Source organism: Cyprinodon tularosa, unplaced genomic scaffold (assembly GCF_016077235.1).
Source record: "Cyprinodon tularosa strain WSP-4 unplaced genomic scaffold, ASM1607723v1 ctg454, whole genome shotgun sequence".
NCBI classification, from domain to species: domain Eukaryota; kingdom Metazoa; phylum Chordata; class Actinopteri; order Cyprinodontiformes; family Cyprinodontidae; genus Cyprinodon; species Cyprinodon tularosa.
Genome location: NW_024039179.1, coordinates 142,760 through 158,087, shown reverse-complemented (window position 1 = coordinate 158,087; position 15,328 = coordinate 142,760). Strand labels below are relative to the sequence as shown.

The 15,328-nt window shown below is 38.9% G+C and overlaps 1 protein-coding gene across 1 annotated transcript in view; it reads right to left on the bottom strand.

Moving 5' to 3' along the window:
- Positions 1–14,774, bottom strand: part of grapa (GRB2 related adaptor protein a) — a 36,029-nt gene extending 21,255 nt beyond the window's left edge. The window contains exons 1-3 of the mRNA XM_038300728.1: positions 14,408–14,774; positions 5,676–5,773; positions 4,514–4,633 (exon numbers count right to left, since the gene is read on the bottom strand). Of these exons, the coding sequence (XP_038156656.1) occupies positions 4,514–4,633; positions 5,676–5,773; positions 14,408–14,485 (296 nt within the window). The 5' untranslated portion in view covers positions 14,486–14,774. The remainder of the gene's footprint in view (positions 1–4,513; positions 4,634–5,675; positions 5,774–14,407) is intronic.
- Between the last annotated feature and the right edge of the window lie 554 nt (positions 14,775–15,328).

Below are 15,328 nucleotides of genomic sequence, written 5' to 3'. Positions count from 1 at the left end.
CAGCTCTGGACTAGAGCTGGGAATCCCAAAGCCAAGGTCTGTTCAAATTAGACGTGAGACGCTGAAGCAGCTAACGGACTCTGCTGATGAACTCTTCTCCAGAACCAACAGTGACTCTCCCAAAGCAAACCTCAAGAACCCTCAAGGTACAATCAGTAAACATCTGGAAATCAAACCTCTGTTGGCAACGCTAACTGAACTGTCTCTCACGCAGACTCCAGTGAACCTGAACCCAGGCCCCGAACCAGAACCCGTACATTCAGTGTGCTTGTGCATCAATAAAACTGTTAAACTTTTATCCTTGTGTCCGTCAGTGGTGTTCTGCATTCTTGGGTCGCTTCCAGTGAACCCATCATGACAGAACACTGCGGCCAAACTCAAGGCCCAGCAGAACATCTCCGTCAACTATTGGAGGAGCGGGATGCCCAAATCCACAGACAAGTTCAAGCTCTGAGTGAGTTAAACTCCCGCATTGAATTCCAAGATCATGTAGTCCGGAACCTCACCGGTCGTTTAAACTATGCTAACGTTACCCCAGTGCCACAACCATTTCCGGGTCCAGTTCCACCTCCGAGGTCACCAGCAGTGACGTCATCAGAGTTCCGTCCTAGTCTCCCAGAAAAATTTTCTGGCAACATGAAAGATTGCAAGGGATTTTTATTTCAATGTCGGTTAATTTTTCAGAACTCCCCTGGCTGTTTTTCCACGGATCTCAAGAAGATAACGTTCATTCTCTCTCAGTTACAGGAAGAGCCTTGGAATGGGCTCAGGCAAGATTTTCTGCTGACGACAGCCTAAATTGTTACTACTCTGACTTCATTTCTGAATTTACCCAGGTTTTCAACCAAGAAACTGACCAAACTATTGATTCGAGAGCTCTTTTCACTCTTAAACAGGGAGACTCTTCGGTGGCTGAATTCTCGATTAACTTCCGGGTTAAAGCGGCAGCTTCCAGATGGAACCAAAGTGCCTTGAAAGGAGCCTTTTTTATGGCATTAAACGAGCACATTAAAGATGAACTCGCAACCCTCGACGAACCTGCTACCCTCGAAGAGTTAATTCGCCTCTCCATCAGATTAGATAATAGAATATGAGCCAGAAACAGTTCTAGGAAGCAGAGTACACTTTATTCTGCCTCACATAACGTGACTGTTTGTTCTCCCTCTACAGATTCTTGCATTCTTGGGTCGCTTCCAGTGAACCCATCATGACAGTGCGCAGTATTGTAAGTCTTATAATGTTTATACTTTCAGCTATTGATTTACCCACTGGACATAACAGAGCCTGAAATAGAAAACTATGCCCATTTGCTAACAATTTATAGACATCACTTGTGCTAATTAAACAAGGTTCTTCCATTTAGCTGTGATCTCATTGGATCTATTTCTATTCATGGTTTAATAGACAAGCAAGCATATAGCGCCTCAGGGGTCCTGACTAGAGATCTAAAAGGGTTTTTAAATTTAGCTATATATTATTGATTAAAGAGGATCTGAGCTAAATACAACCTAGAGGAAACTCAGCTGTTCTTCAAGACACCAAGAATATGTTGCATAGAGTAACTTGCTTACTTTTGGATTTGTTGACACATTTTTAACCTGCGCTTTAATTTATTCTTATTTCATTCTGAGGTCCATCAAGTGTGAAATTACCCCCCAAGTGAGAATAGTTTTGCTGTATTGAACTTTGTGTGGGTTAGTCAAAAGTCAGAGAAGCTTACAGAGTGTCTTTAGTGTAGGTTTAGCCCAGAGGGTCAGCTTTCTCTAACTCTGAAATAATGTTTCTGATAAGGGCCTCATTATGATGGATAACGAGCAACATGAACAAACTACCAAATTCAGTTTTTACATTTTGAAACGTTTGCAAATAGAGGTCAGTAATATAAAAGTACATCTTCTAATTGCGTTTTTTAAAGAGAAATGAAAAAAATCTCTTTTTATACAGTCCATCTTTTAAATATTTTTCTCCTCTATATGCTCCCAACATTTAGAGATCCACATTGAAATAATCAGAGGATAACTGGAGGTAATAACCGGAGGTATAATATAATATGGCCACACTGATACATAAAAAAATCTCAAGCTATTTCAGTATTGACCTTCAGCTCATTTCCCTTGTTGGGTTTTGTGCATCTTTTGTTTGTCTTTTAAATGGACTTTGTGTAACAATTTTATCTAATCTGATGTTTTTCCTGCTGCTTTGTGTACCACACTTTTTCCTTCCACTAAACTTTTTTTTATGCTTGCCACATTCTGAACAGGCAGTAGTTTTTGGCCATGACCTTTTGACTTTTAGTATCCTTAGAGAGGATGTCCCTGACTGTCAGCTGAACAACTGTAAAGTCAACAACCTTCCCTATGATTGTGTAAGAAATACTAAAACATTTCTTTATTAAAATACTCTTTTGATTAATCTTATGTAGGACCCTAATTTTTTTGAAGAATTTCATTTTAGGTTTTCATTAGAGAAAAGCTGCAATTAGCTAAATTAATTGTAAAAAATGCTTTAATATATCACAAAGTTTAATGTATCTATCTAATACTGTACATGTAACTAACAGACGTTTGGTTGATAATCAAATTTAACCTGAGGACATAGTTTTCTCAGTTTTTGAAAACAATAATCTTGTGGGAAGCCAACTATGGGATTACCTCCTCTCATGTGTTGAGTTTTGGCCATGCACAGATTTTTACATGAACCTATTTTTAAGAGGAAATACTTTTTGTTTCACATGACCTTAAGCTAATACAGGAAAAAGGCTACAGGAAAATGTTTGTACTTTTCTGGGTGTAAGTGTATCCAGCGTTCATGGAAGGATTTATGCAATGTTGGAATACATAGAGAGTAGATCAATTTTATTTTGAAAGTGAAACTATCAGTTTCTAAGTCTGCGCCACACATTAAACCATGATTTGCAACAATTTGCATTACCAATAGATTTCATTAAATAAATTTTTCTCTTCTCATATTAAAAGTAAATACAACTTTTAAACAGTGAGGTTAATCTAAGTTGAACCAAGCCGACCTGAGACTAGTATCTCTTTGGATTACTGCTGTCAAAATGTCTCCCCTGACAGTAACACTGTCAGTACCCAAAAACCACACAAACAGCGCCTGACCCATTTTTCAAACTGCTGCAGTAGCCAGAATCTGCAGCCTGTCAGACATCATTCAACAGCACACAAAAAAAGGCTTTGAAACCATTCCTGTCCACTCTTGACAGAATTATTTCTCATACATTTCCACCCTTTTCACCTGGGTCCTTCTTTGAGACAGACGTCCTCAGAGGAATTAAGGATGAGACCTGTTGAGACAGCCGCCTATAATACTCTTAGCTACTTATATCCCAACGATGAACCAACCAAAAAATCTTGCTCTTGCTGGTAAAAGCGCCAGGACTAGCAGGATTAGTCTGGAAAGGCTCAGACTCTGGTCTAAAACCGATACCAATGCAGGAGGCAGGCGATTACACTTCCATCAGAATTACCCATTATACCCAGTGCTTTTCTGAAACCATAACTGTCAAGATTGCTGCCACAATGGAGGGTTGTTTTAAAGCTGCAGTATCCCAATTTTTTAACCATTTAAAGTCACCTATTGGCATTTTTTTGATGAAATTATGCCTTTAGAGCTACATGGGTAATTATTTATTAGAAAATATAATTGGTTCTCCTAACCAAAAAACAAAACACTTGCATTCAGAGTGAAGCTGCCTCTACTGTCCGGGTTCCGCCAGTTTCATAAGGTAGACTTATCACACCAACCCTTGAAGGCTGAACAAAGTCAGAGACCTTTCATTGCCAAAAATAATATTTTCATAACTTTGATCCGACAACATCATGTATAAGTCTGTCTGGTTGACCATTCTACCAGGTCCTGGAAAATGGCTAAGCTAAGCTTCCCTCACACCTCATGGTTTACCCTATTCCTCTAGATATTTCCCTAAACTATCAAAAGTAGAGAAAACAAGGGAAAACTGCAGACTGATCTGTTTAATTCATCAATCCATCCATCCATTTTCCGTCATGCTTATCCCAGCTGGGGTCGTGAGGGGTGCTGGCACCCATCTCGAGCTGTCAATGTGCAAGAAGGGGGTACACCCTGGACAGGTCGCCAGTCTATGGCTGGGCAACATAGAGACAAACAGGACAAACAACCATTCACGCACCACACCTAAGGACAATTTTAGAGAAGCCAATTAACCTAACAGCCATGTATTTGGACTGTGGGAAGTAGCCGGAGTACCCTGAGAGGACCCACACACACACAGGGAGAACACACAAACTCCATGCAGAAAGATCCAGGTCTGGGAATCGAATCCAGATCCTTTTTGCGACAAGAAAACAGTGCTGTATCACTGTGCAGCCCCTGTTTAATTAATTTCACTTTAAATTAAATGATGAATGATCAGCCATTTTATAAATATATATGTTTTTTTTTTTTTAATAGATCGATCAGAATATATGATAGGTATCCCATATTTTCATCTAATTTAATAGCATTTATCTCCTACCTGACAGACATTGAAAATTCCCCAGGGGCACTCTCACTCTCCCTGACGAGGAAGGCACCGCACTCCCTGTTTCTCAGTCGACCCTCTGCCACACCACGAGATATTCGCCCTGCAAACCAGCTGGAGGATAGGGAGAGAAAAAAATAGGAAAAGCAAAGACAGATATCAGCAAACGAAAAGTTATAGTGCGCCAAAAAAGGCTTCATGACAACTGGAACTTTAAGAGGCTTTCAGCCTCTTTGTTTTTTTTTAGGCGACTGAACTTATCAATGTGTTCTACATAGAAATGTGTGTAAAAAAAAAAAACACACAAACTTTAAAAATAACATGTTTGATATCTATTAACCATTAAACTTCAGACACTTCACAGGAAAAACAATGCAGACAGATACAATACAGAACAAATCAAGGTGGGGAAGAAATACGGCAGGTTTCTAAAGTTATTTTTAAAACAAGATGCTAAATTTGTGCTTAAAACAGATCACTGAACCGTGTATTATTGTTGTCTACTGGATAACATGAGCAATTGTGTCAGCTTGCATCTAAGTATTTGCTCAGGGGAGTTTACAGCAGCAGTTTGCTTGGAAGCAAGTATTTAAAGAGATTTTCAGCTTTTATGAACCAGATTGCTAAAACAAAGTGTATTTTGTTTGTTTCTGTCCTTTTAGATTTTGTCATTATACATATTGGAATATATCTGTTACCACACACATTTCATTGATTTGTGAGTGTTTAGACACATAACTCCAACTAGATCATGCTTCTGTGTTCTTTAATAAATCACAGCTGATCTACTCATTATGTTGTCAGATTGGTGTTTTTGTCACAGTGAATGTAGGACTCAGCTGGTGTCCAAACATCTGATGAAATACGGGGGGGGGGGGGAACCAGCAGATTAACAGTAAGCACACACACACACACACAGACGGCTGGATTGTGGACTTATGTAAGGCATCAAGTGAGAGTGTCCCCTTGGGTATTCTGCCTTATGCCAGACTGCAGATGTCCAAAGCAGAGCAGAAAGCGCCTGGAGCTGCATGCAGCCACTGGATGATGAGCTTTTAGATGGACTAGCACTGGACGTGTGAAATCAGTCAACCGATTTGCAAAACAGTTGAAGATGTGTGTCAGCACTTGTGTCTGTTTATATGGGGGGGCTTACGCATGTGGCCTCAGGTTGATGTAATTTTTTGGCACAAAGCCTTTCCTGTTGTGGAGCTCAGCGGTGTACCAGTTAGGATCATCTTCCATGTTGGTGATCTAAAGGCAAACACACAAATAGACATTTAAGCACATGAAAAGGTAATGATGTTGGTACAGGTTATAAATGCACGAGAAAAGGCAATAATTACTACCCAATAAGTACATCTCATAGCAAAGCCTATCAGCTGTTTACTGTAATGCACTGCCTTCAAATACATTTCAATTCAGTTGTAATTTTGTTATCAAGAATATTTAAACAGGCTTAAATTTCTAAGGTTTTGTAGCAGCTCATTCAGCACTTCTTTTGATAATTCGCCAATTTCAGAATACGAAACATAGACTTATTTTTAGATATTTTTAATGTTTGTCATATTGCACAGATATAAATGAGGACCTAGATCCCAATAAATAAGTTACTCTCACACCATATTTATTAATGTAAATCTATTTCAATTGGTCCTGTAGGCTAAAGATAAGGGCGAAGGGACCTAGGACACATTTGACTTGTCTTAGAAATGGATGTAGGAAGAAATCCATTACTTATTATCTTCATGAGTAAAATGCTCTGAAATAGAACATGTGATAAGCTTCAGTTTTTCAGTTTTATCTTGGTCATCAGAACAAATTTAAAAACATGTCTCAATGCAGTACTGCATGTTATTTTTTTATTATAGACTCTGACCAAAACGGTTTAGGCAGAAGTAAAACTTATTGCAGCCGATTCCTTTTCTTGGAGCCGAATTATCACCATATACTTGCTTAAACTTACTTAAATAAATGTTAAATCAGAAAATTTTAGAGCTCTGTCATTATTTAAATCACAGAGAAAGGCCACTGGTGGCACACCGCCTCCAACCTTTATTTGTTTAAAGAGATATACTACATATATGGCAATGGTTTATACATTCATAAAAAACTGAATTAAAATGGCACCAGCGTTAACTCCACAAAGTCAGACTTAGGATCTTTTGACATAACCTCTCTTATAAAATCCTCCACAAAAGCTTTGTGATGAAGATGACAGGATTACAATAATATTTGTCTATATGATTTACTAGTTAAATACTGTTTAATACTTGCAATTTCTGTAAATGTCTTAACCAACAGTTTGATCCAAAAAGCACCAGTTAAAGAGGCTGATGGATGTAGACGTCCCTCTCTCCAGCCACTTGGGCCAGCTATCCCGGATGAATCCCAAGGCATTCCCAGTCTAACCGAGAAGCAGTCCCTCAACTGTCCTGGGTTCTGCCTGGTTCTGAGGACGTGCCCAGAACACCGCACCAGGGAGGCGTCCAGTAGGCATCCTAACCAGATGTCCGAGCACGTCAACTGGCTCCCTTTTGACGTGGAGGGGCAGTGACACTACTCTGAGTCCTCCCCTGATGACTAAGCTCCTCACTCTATGTCTAAGGGAGAGTCCAGACACACTACAGAGAAATCTTATTTCGGCCGCTTCGCTACAGGATCTGGTTCTTTCGGTCATGACTCAAAGCTCATGACCATAGATGAGGGTAGGAACGTAGATCAACCTGTAAATCACGAAATTTGCCTTTTGGCTCAGCTCTCGCTTTATCACAATGGACTGGTATTGGATTTGGAGGTACTGATCCTGATCCCGGCCAGTAAGAGCTGTAGATCATACTCTTATGAAGCCAATAAAATCACGTAATCCATGAATAGCAGAGATGCAATCCTAAAGCCACTAAAACAGTTCCCCTCAACACCTTGTGTGTGTCTACAAATTCTGTCCATAAAAGTTATGAACAGAATCTGTAACAAATGGCAACCTTGGCTGAGTCCAACTCTCACTGAAAATGTGTCCAACTTACTGCCAGACCAGGCTCTGACAGCGGTCATACAGATACCTAACAGTCCTTATGAAATTGACTGTGTCTCCCAAGGGACACTGTCAAATGCCTTCTCCAGATCAACAAAATACTGTACATGTACTCTGGTTGGGCAAACTCCCATGCACCCTCCAGGATCCTGCTGAGAGTGTAGAGATGATCCAGTGTTCCACGGCCAAGATGAAAACCAAACTGCTCCTCCTGAATCCGAGATAAGACGATCCAATGGACCCTCCTTTCCAAAACCCCGGAATAAACCTTACCAGGGAGGCTTAAGAGTGTGAGGTTTAAATAGGGAAACCACCACACCCAAGCTGCCATTCCAGGGAAACTTCCCCCGTTGTCCACGCGATGTTGCAGAGTTGCGTTTACCAACACAGCCCCTCAACTACTGAGGAACCTTTTATCTACCTCGTTGACCTCAGCACCAGAGACGAGAGAACCCGACTTGGAGTCCCCAGGCTCTGCTCTCTCAATGGAAGATGTCTTGTAAGGAGGTCTTCGACGTATTCTGCCCACCGACACAAGGTATCTCATGTAGAGGTCAACGGCACACCACCCCCACTATAACAAGTTTTTGAACTGCTTCCCTTTCCTGGGATAGTGGACTAGAATTGCTTCAAAGCCGTACGAAAGTCTTTCTCCATGGCCTCTCCGAATTTTTCCCACGCCCAAGTTTTTGCCTCAGTGACCAGCCAAGACACCTGCCGTTTTGACTGCCGGTACACATCAGCTGCTTCTGTAGTCCCACAGGCCAATAAAGCCCGATAGGACTCCTCCTTCAGCTTTCCAGCTTCCCTCACCAATAGTTTCTGCCTGCGTGTTTGAGGTTTGTCGCCACCACATGGACCGTCAACCTTTCGGCCACAGCTCCAACTAGCTCAAGAATAGAGACACGGAAGATGGTCTACTTAGACTCAATGTCCCCCTCCTCTTTCAGAATGTGTTCAGAGCTCTCTTGGAGCGGGGGAATTAAAGCTCCTTCTCACGCAGGCCTCTGCCAGACGTTGCCAGCAAAATGTGAATCATTCATGTTTTCAAAATGTACATACCTATTGGAGACACAGAGTACAGCTCCAAATGAATGATTCTCCAACTGCTTCTGTTCTGGAGGTGCCTCTGATACACTGACATGCCTACAGCATAAATCAGTAAGTGATGCGTTCCTGCTGTGACAAAGCGTGTGTCACTGCGTGAATAAATCAGGTTCTGATTCCTGCAGTACATAAATCGCACGAAGAGTGATGCTCTGTCACTTTTTTACACACTATACTAATGAACTGAAAAAGGACAGGTGTGAATTAGATAGACGTTTTTCTGACATAATATGGAGTTTTATCTTCTTCAGATTTGATAGATTTGTGATACAAAAATGTTATTTAGAGTTATGCTTTTTTATTTCCCATGACTTCACAATAAGATAAGTAGAGAGAGAGATAGTAAGTGCATGTGGAAAATGGAAATTTAATTTTAAATGTAGATGTGAACTATGAAAATAAGTTAATTCGGTTTTAATTAGTTGGAACTTAGAACTTGTTCTTTTAGGGAGATCATACAAAGCCTAAAATAAAGAATCAGGTCAATCAAATTACATAAAAAAGAAGGCTATTTAATGTTATAGCTGCTGCAGTATTACTAGTTTTTTTTTTTTTTTTTTTTTTTACATTAGTTCATTTTGATTTAAAAACTAACAAAGGCAGTAGGTTGTGTATTTTAAATCCCAGCCTGCCTGGTTTCAGCACAAATACTAACCTTAGAGTAGGTTTCTTACATACTGGCTTTGAGTATTATATGTGGTAGTAACATGTATTTTTGGGGGGGATGTTTGCCAAAAACAATTTTCCCCGCCTCCTCCCTAACCTCAGAAACTTAATTTCATGCATCGGCTGGCTGTAATGGCTAGACTGCACGTTTTATGTGGGCATGTGATCCGGACCACAGATTGATTTACTGCTCATGGCATCAATCATCATTCACTCACAGAGCTAAATGATTGCCCTATTATTGAGCTGGTGCTCAACGTTCAGCCAAACAGAAGTGTTTCTGAATATAGTAGGATGGAAAGAAATCCTTTCTAAGCTACCTGTTGAAAAATCCCATCATTCCATCTCATTTAAGCTTGTCTTTCATATAGTTATTTAAGGTAAAGCTTACCAATCAGATGTTAGCATTTTTAGAGCCTTTCTTAACAATTTTAATGATTTAATGATACACTGTAGATAAACTAAAGTGAATATAGATGAAAATAATAATAACAATTTAATCATAATTGTAATAATTAATATAGCAATGTATAATAGTTGAACACATTACTTTTATATTTGAAGTAGTACGATTATTATTTTTAAAGGATCACACTTGTGAAATTATAACATTAATAAAATATACAATAAACAATAGTTTTAACAATTAATTCGATTTTATGACTTTTGATGCCTTCACACTTTACAATTAAGATTATTTGACAAACATTTCTTACAGATTCTGGAAAATAAATAATATTCTTACCACATTAAGACTGAGAACTTTAAGAATAAGTCAATTTTAGATATAAACCCGCTGACATCTGTATATCAGCTTGCTATAGAAGTATGCGGCAGGATCAGTTGAAGTTTGTTGAGTATTGTTCTTTAGTAAATGTGTTATCATTGGGAAAACAAAGAAAACAGGTGTCTCTGAACTCCTCCTTTGTGTCCCTTGTGTCCAAACTTGTCCACATTGTCTCTCGGCTTTAAACAGAAATTCAGACTTGCTACTTTTTTATTTGTCTGTGAAACTATTTTTACCGGTTCTTTATGAGTCACCACTTTTCTTATTGTGATAGATCCGGCTCCAAACAGCTGCCGCACAATAAGGCATGAACAAAGCAGCGCACCCCAGCAGAATAAGCTCCTGTTCTTGCTGGGAACTAAGTTTGAAAAATAAGCCTATCTGGCACTTTAGACACCAGCTTCTATTCAACAACTGAAAACACTTCAGTGCATTTTTTTAAATGATTATTTCATCATTTTATCTTTTAGGGTAGTGACACAATTATAATGAGGTTTCTAACCACAAAACAAGAAATATGAACACCATTTAAAGTGATGATTTGATAAAGGTTGTGTTGCCAAGTAGGAAGAAAGAGGGCATAAAGCCAACAGTGCTTCAAGTGAATATCCTATTCAAGTTAGTAATTTATCACTGCTACCATAAAGGATATGATCTCCAAAAAGCCAACTGTAATTACTTGTGCATCAGATATAAATGCCACCTCACTGAAAGCATGAGTGACTTTGCAGACAACAGAGATTAGAAGAATCGTTATTTAAATGCCAGAGGAGGTCCCCACTACAATTTGTATGATTTTTAAAAATGAAATCACCAAACATTTTTGCATTGCAAAACCATGAGTCTATTTAAGCAATTTTTTCTATTTTACTTTTTTTCTTAAATTAAAGCCACCGGGTATGATCTAACCCCACGGATTTGTCCGTGTCGGACTCTTGAACAGCTGCAGCTACAGTACAACCTCTTGAGAGGTGTCAGAAGTATTAATGTTTATTACTCAGGTAGAATTATAAACACTACTGTGTAAAAACACTTTAGTAGAAGTTAGAGTATCAATTTAAGCTTTTTACTGAAGTAAAAGTTTAAAAGTACAATTTTTTAGGCTACTACTAAGGTATAAAAGTAAAATTAATGCAGAACACAATGCAAAGGACAGATGCTTTACTGCACATTTTTCTACAATTCTGGATGATAACTTCCTTATACTAAATTTTCTTAGTTTTATAACCAACGGTAACAGTGTCAAATTTAACTTTGAATCATCTTGAAAAACTCTTTATTTTTGTATGTGTAGAACAACAAGTTGGTGCAGCACCGAGTCCAACCACAAAGAAATTAATTGTCTGCATGAAACCAATCATTTTGATGTGTTTTGTTTTTTGTTAAATAGCAACAGGCCTTAAATAAAAACAAAACTAACAATTCTATTTTTAAAATGTAAGGAGTAGAAAGTAGAGATAATTGTAAAAAAAAATAAAATTAAGGAATAAAAGTAAAACATAATTACTCCAGTAAACTATAGATAGCCATAATTTTTACCTAAGAGAGGTAACAAAGTATTTGTACTGTACACTTCTGAACCTCTTGCACTATAGTCAAAAAATAATTTCACCTCAACAGTTTCCATTTTTGAATAGCCAAGTAGATGTACCTCATCTTAAAAGAAAATCATAAAATCTTTTTTATGATTGCCTTGCAAACTTTGCCTGTTGAGTCATTTTTGCAAAACACATTAACTTTCTATCAAGAGCTGAAGGCAGAGATGGTTGTTGGTACCCTCTTTCCTGTGTTGTACGAGTTAAAGGCAGCTGGTGCTTGGTTTACCTCAACAGCAGAAATGCAAGGAAACCACAGTATTTTATTTGATGGTTGATTCTAACTGCTTGAACCGTAATCTATCGAAATCATAAATCTAACCTAATGGTTGGTCAAAATGTAGCAACATTTTGTAAATCGCAGAAGCTAAAAAGGCTTAAAGGAATAGTACACCCAAAACATGATTAGCCTTCATTTTCTACTCACCCCCATGCTGAACAACACTCTGGAGTACTTTTTTGATATCTCAAATGCATCTGGAGATCTGGGAGGCTTTTGCTGTCTGCTGACATTCAAATAATGGAGGTCTATGGTGACCGAGACAGAAAGGTCCATAAAAGTCTACAAAAAACATGTCAACACTCCTCCATACTGCTCGTCCAATGTATTCCAAGTGTCCTGAGTGGGTAGCATCCAGAATTTACTCGAAACAAAGTTATTTAGAATGTTTTTAGAGCATAAACAGTAGTGTATAGGATTTCCTGAAAGCGCGTTCACGACGCTACGGAAACCGCGGCAGACCAAACCAGATGAAAGTGCGCATTCAGCTCGGCAAAGAACACATGCTCTTCCTCAACACTGAAGTCCTCAGACATTTTTCTTTCGTTGTTTCTTTCTTTGCACAGGTAAACAGCACATTTCTTCTTCTACGCTTGCATTATTGGCAGAGCAGACGCTGAATGCGCACTTTCATCTGGTTTGGTCTGCCGGCTTCCGTAGCGTTGTGAACGCGCAGGTGCGCGCTTTCAGGAAATCCTATACACTACTGTTTATGCTCTAAATAAATTCTAAATGACTTCGTTTCGAGTAAATTCTGGATGCTACCCACTCAGGACACTTGTAATACATTGGACGAGCAGTATGGAGGAATATTGACACGTTTTTTGTGGACTTTTATGGACCTTTCTGCCTCGGGCACCATAGACCTCCATTATTTGAATGTCAGCAGACAGCAAGAAGCCTCCCAGATCTCCAGATGCATTTGAGATATCAAAAAAGTACTCCAGAGTGTTGTTCAGCATGGGGGTGAGTAGAAAATGAAGGCTAATCATGTTTTGGGTGTACTATTCCTTTAAGACAACTTTATGCTATTATTTCGTTTTAGCTCTAAGAACTCCATTTAATCATCTAAAGTGCATGTTTTGCAATAGTGTTCTCTTTTCACTAATCTTCTCACTAAGCTAACCAGCTGCTAGATCAAGCAATATATATTCTATAGATGCCACATCGGATGTTGGAGGGCAGATCAGCTAATGACATCTCACCTCAGTTTAGTGGCTTTTTGTTGCAGGTCAACATTTGCTAACCAACTCTTTGCTATTTAATGGTTTCCTAAACTCATTTTAATAAGTGAACAAACATTCACACCAATTTATTCACATAATGGCGCTGTTATTTATGGCTTTACAAAGGTTTAATTTGAGGGGTAATTTAATTCAATGGTACATTTGTAATTGATCATTTTATATCGGGATCTTTCCACGTGTATTTGGGTTCTGTTCCCATTGGCGGCAGGTGACTCTTCAGTATGAGAGAATTGAACTAAACCAAAGATATTCTGTGAAACCTTCTAGTAGATTATTTTTATTTCAGTCCTGTAGCCATATTTTCTACGTGGTTCAATAGGAGGCCTCAGTTCCAGTGTATGAATATAAAGTTTCATTGCTGTAAGGTAAACCACATCCTATGATCTCATAGAACAAAAAAAAGAGGCAAATGCAAACATTAAGTAGGCCTATCACTGCTTAGAATTATCTACAGGAAAACGGCAGGAAAGTATAATGAAAAAAAAAATCCATTCCACTTCAAGTGGTACTAAAAACATGAACTAGTCATATTCAACAGAAGTAGTTTTGTGCTAAAAAAATAGAACTTACATTGAATGTATATGTGAGGAACTATAAGATAATAACAACACTGAAGTAAGGTAGCAATAAAGCAAAGTTTGACATCTAGAGGACAGTCAAAACACAGACACATTCAACAAGAACTGACTTCCCATACAGAACAAGAACTTGTAGTTTTTTCATTCAGTGTTTGCAGTTTTATCAATTCCATACCAGATATATTACATATGTTTTACTGCCCCAAAAACAGAGTGGAGCAATGTAACTCTGAATGATTGCAGACCAATATTTGGTCATAGGTGTAAAAGTAGCACTAGTCGAACGTATCAGATAATAACACAGTTACATTACAGTGATACCAGAAATGACAAACGGAAGACAGGACCATAATGGTTAAGTCAAATTCCAATTGCAGTGAGGGTTTATTTTTTTTAATGAACCAAAACGTACTCTTTAAGCTCTTTAGATTACATTGATTTTTTTAAGCTGTAATCCAACATGAAGACATAGAACTTTATAACACTTCAAAAAGTTTGAATAGATAGATAGATAGATAGATAGATAGATAGATAGATAGATAGATAGATAGATAGATAGATAGATAGATAGATAGATATAAATTATTTTCTTACCCTGAGCATGTCTCCCTTGTTGAAACTGAGTTCATCACTCTCCGTGGCACGAAATGTATACAGTGCCACTGCTTCCATGCTGTAACCCCCAAGCACACACGCATACACACACACTCACACACCCACACACAACGTTGATACCCCTCTAACACCCAAGAAACCAGTAGAGAGAGTAAAGGGATATATGTCTAAAAGAAAAAATAAGAGATCCTGTCAGATACAATATTGCAAGAAGGGAAGGAGAAAAAAAAGGTCTATTCTGTCCTTGGTGCCTCAGTGAGCATGAGAGTCAGAGCAGAGGATGAGAGTGAGTGAGCGTAGCGAGGGGAAAAACACAACTGGCTCCTGCTCAGCAACACACTGCCATGAGTAACACTGTGAGAACCAGGGACGGAGGGAGAGAGAGAGAGAGAGAGAGAGAGAGAGAGAGAGAGAGAGAGAGAGAGAGAGAGAGAGAGAGAGAGAGAGAGAGAGAGAGAGAGAGAGAGAGAGAGAGAGAGAGAGAGAGAGAGAGAGAGAGAGAGAGAGAGAGAGAGAGAGAGAGAGAGAGGGGAGAGAGACAGACAGACAGAGCATGGTGGTAGGAGTGGGAGGCATTTCCTGTGTATATATTTATCTTATACTCTCAAAGTGGCTTCTGTGGATTGCATGAGCTCTCTCTTCAATCGGTTTTCTTGCATGAGAGTTTTTGTTTGGGGTTTGTCATCCTGTCATCTCACTAGCTATCTTTAGTTTCACATCATCAAGGTAAATGTGATCTCAACCCCCCCCCCCCACACACACACACACACACACTCACACACACACCCCTCCCATAAAGTCGGCCACTGTCAGCGACCCTGTTTCCATTAAGGTTGGAGAGGAGAATATCTGGTTATATTATGTACGTGCTTAGACTGTGGGTGTGATGTATTGTGAGTG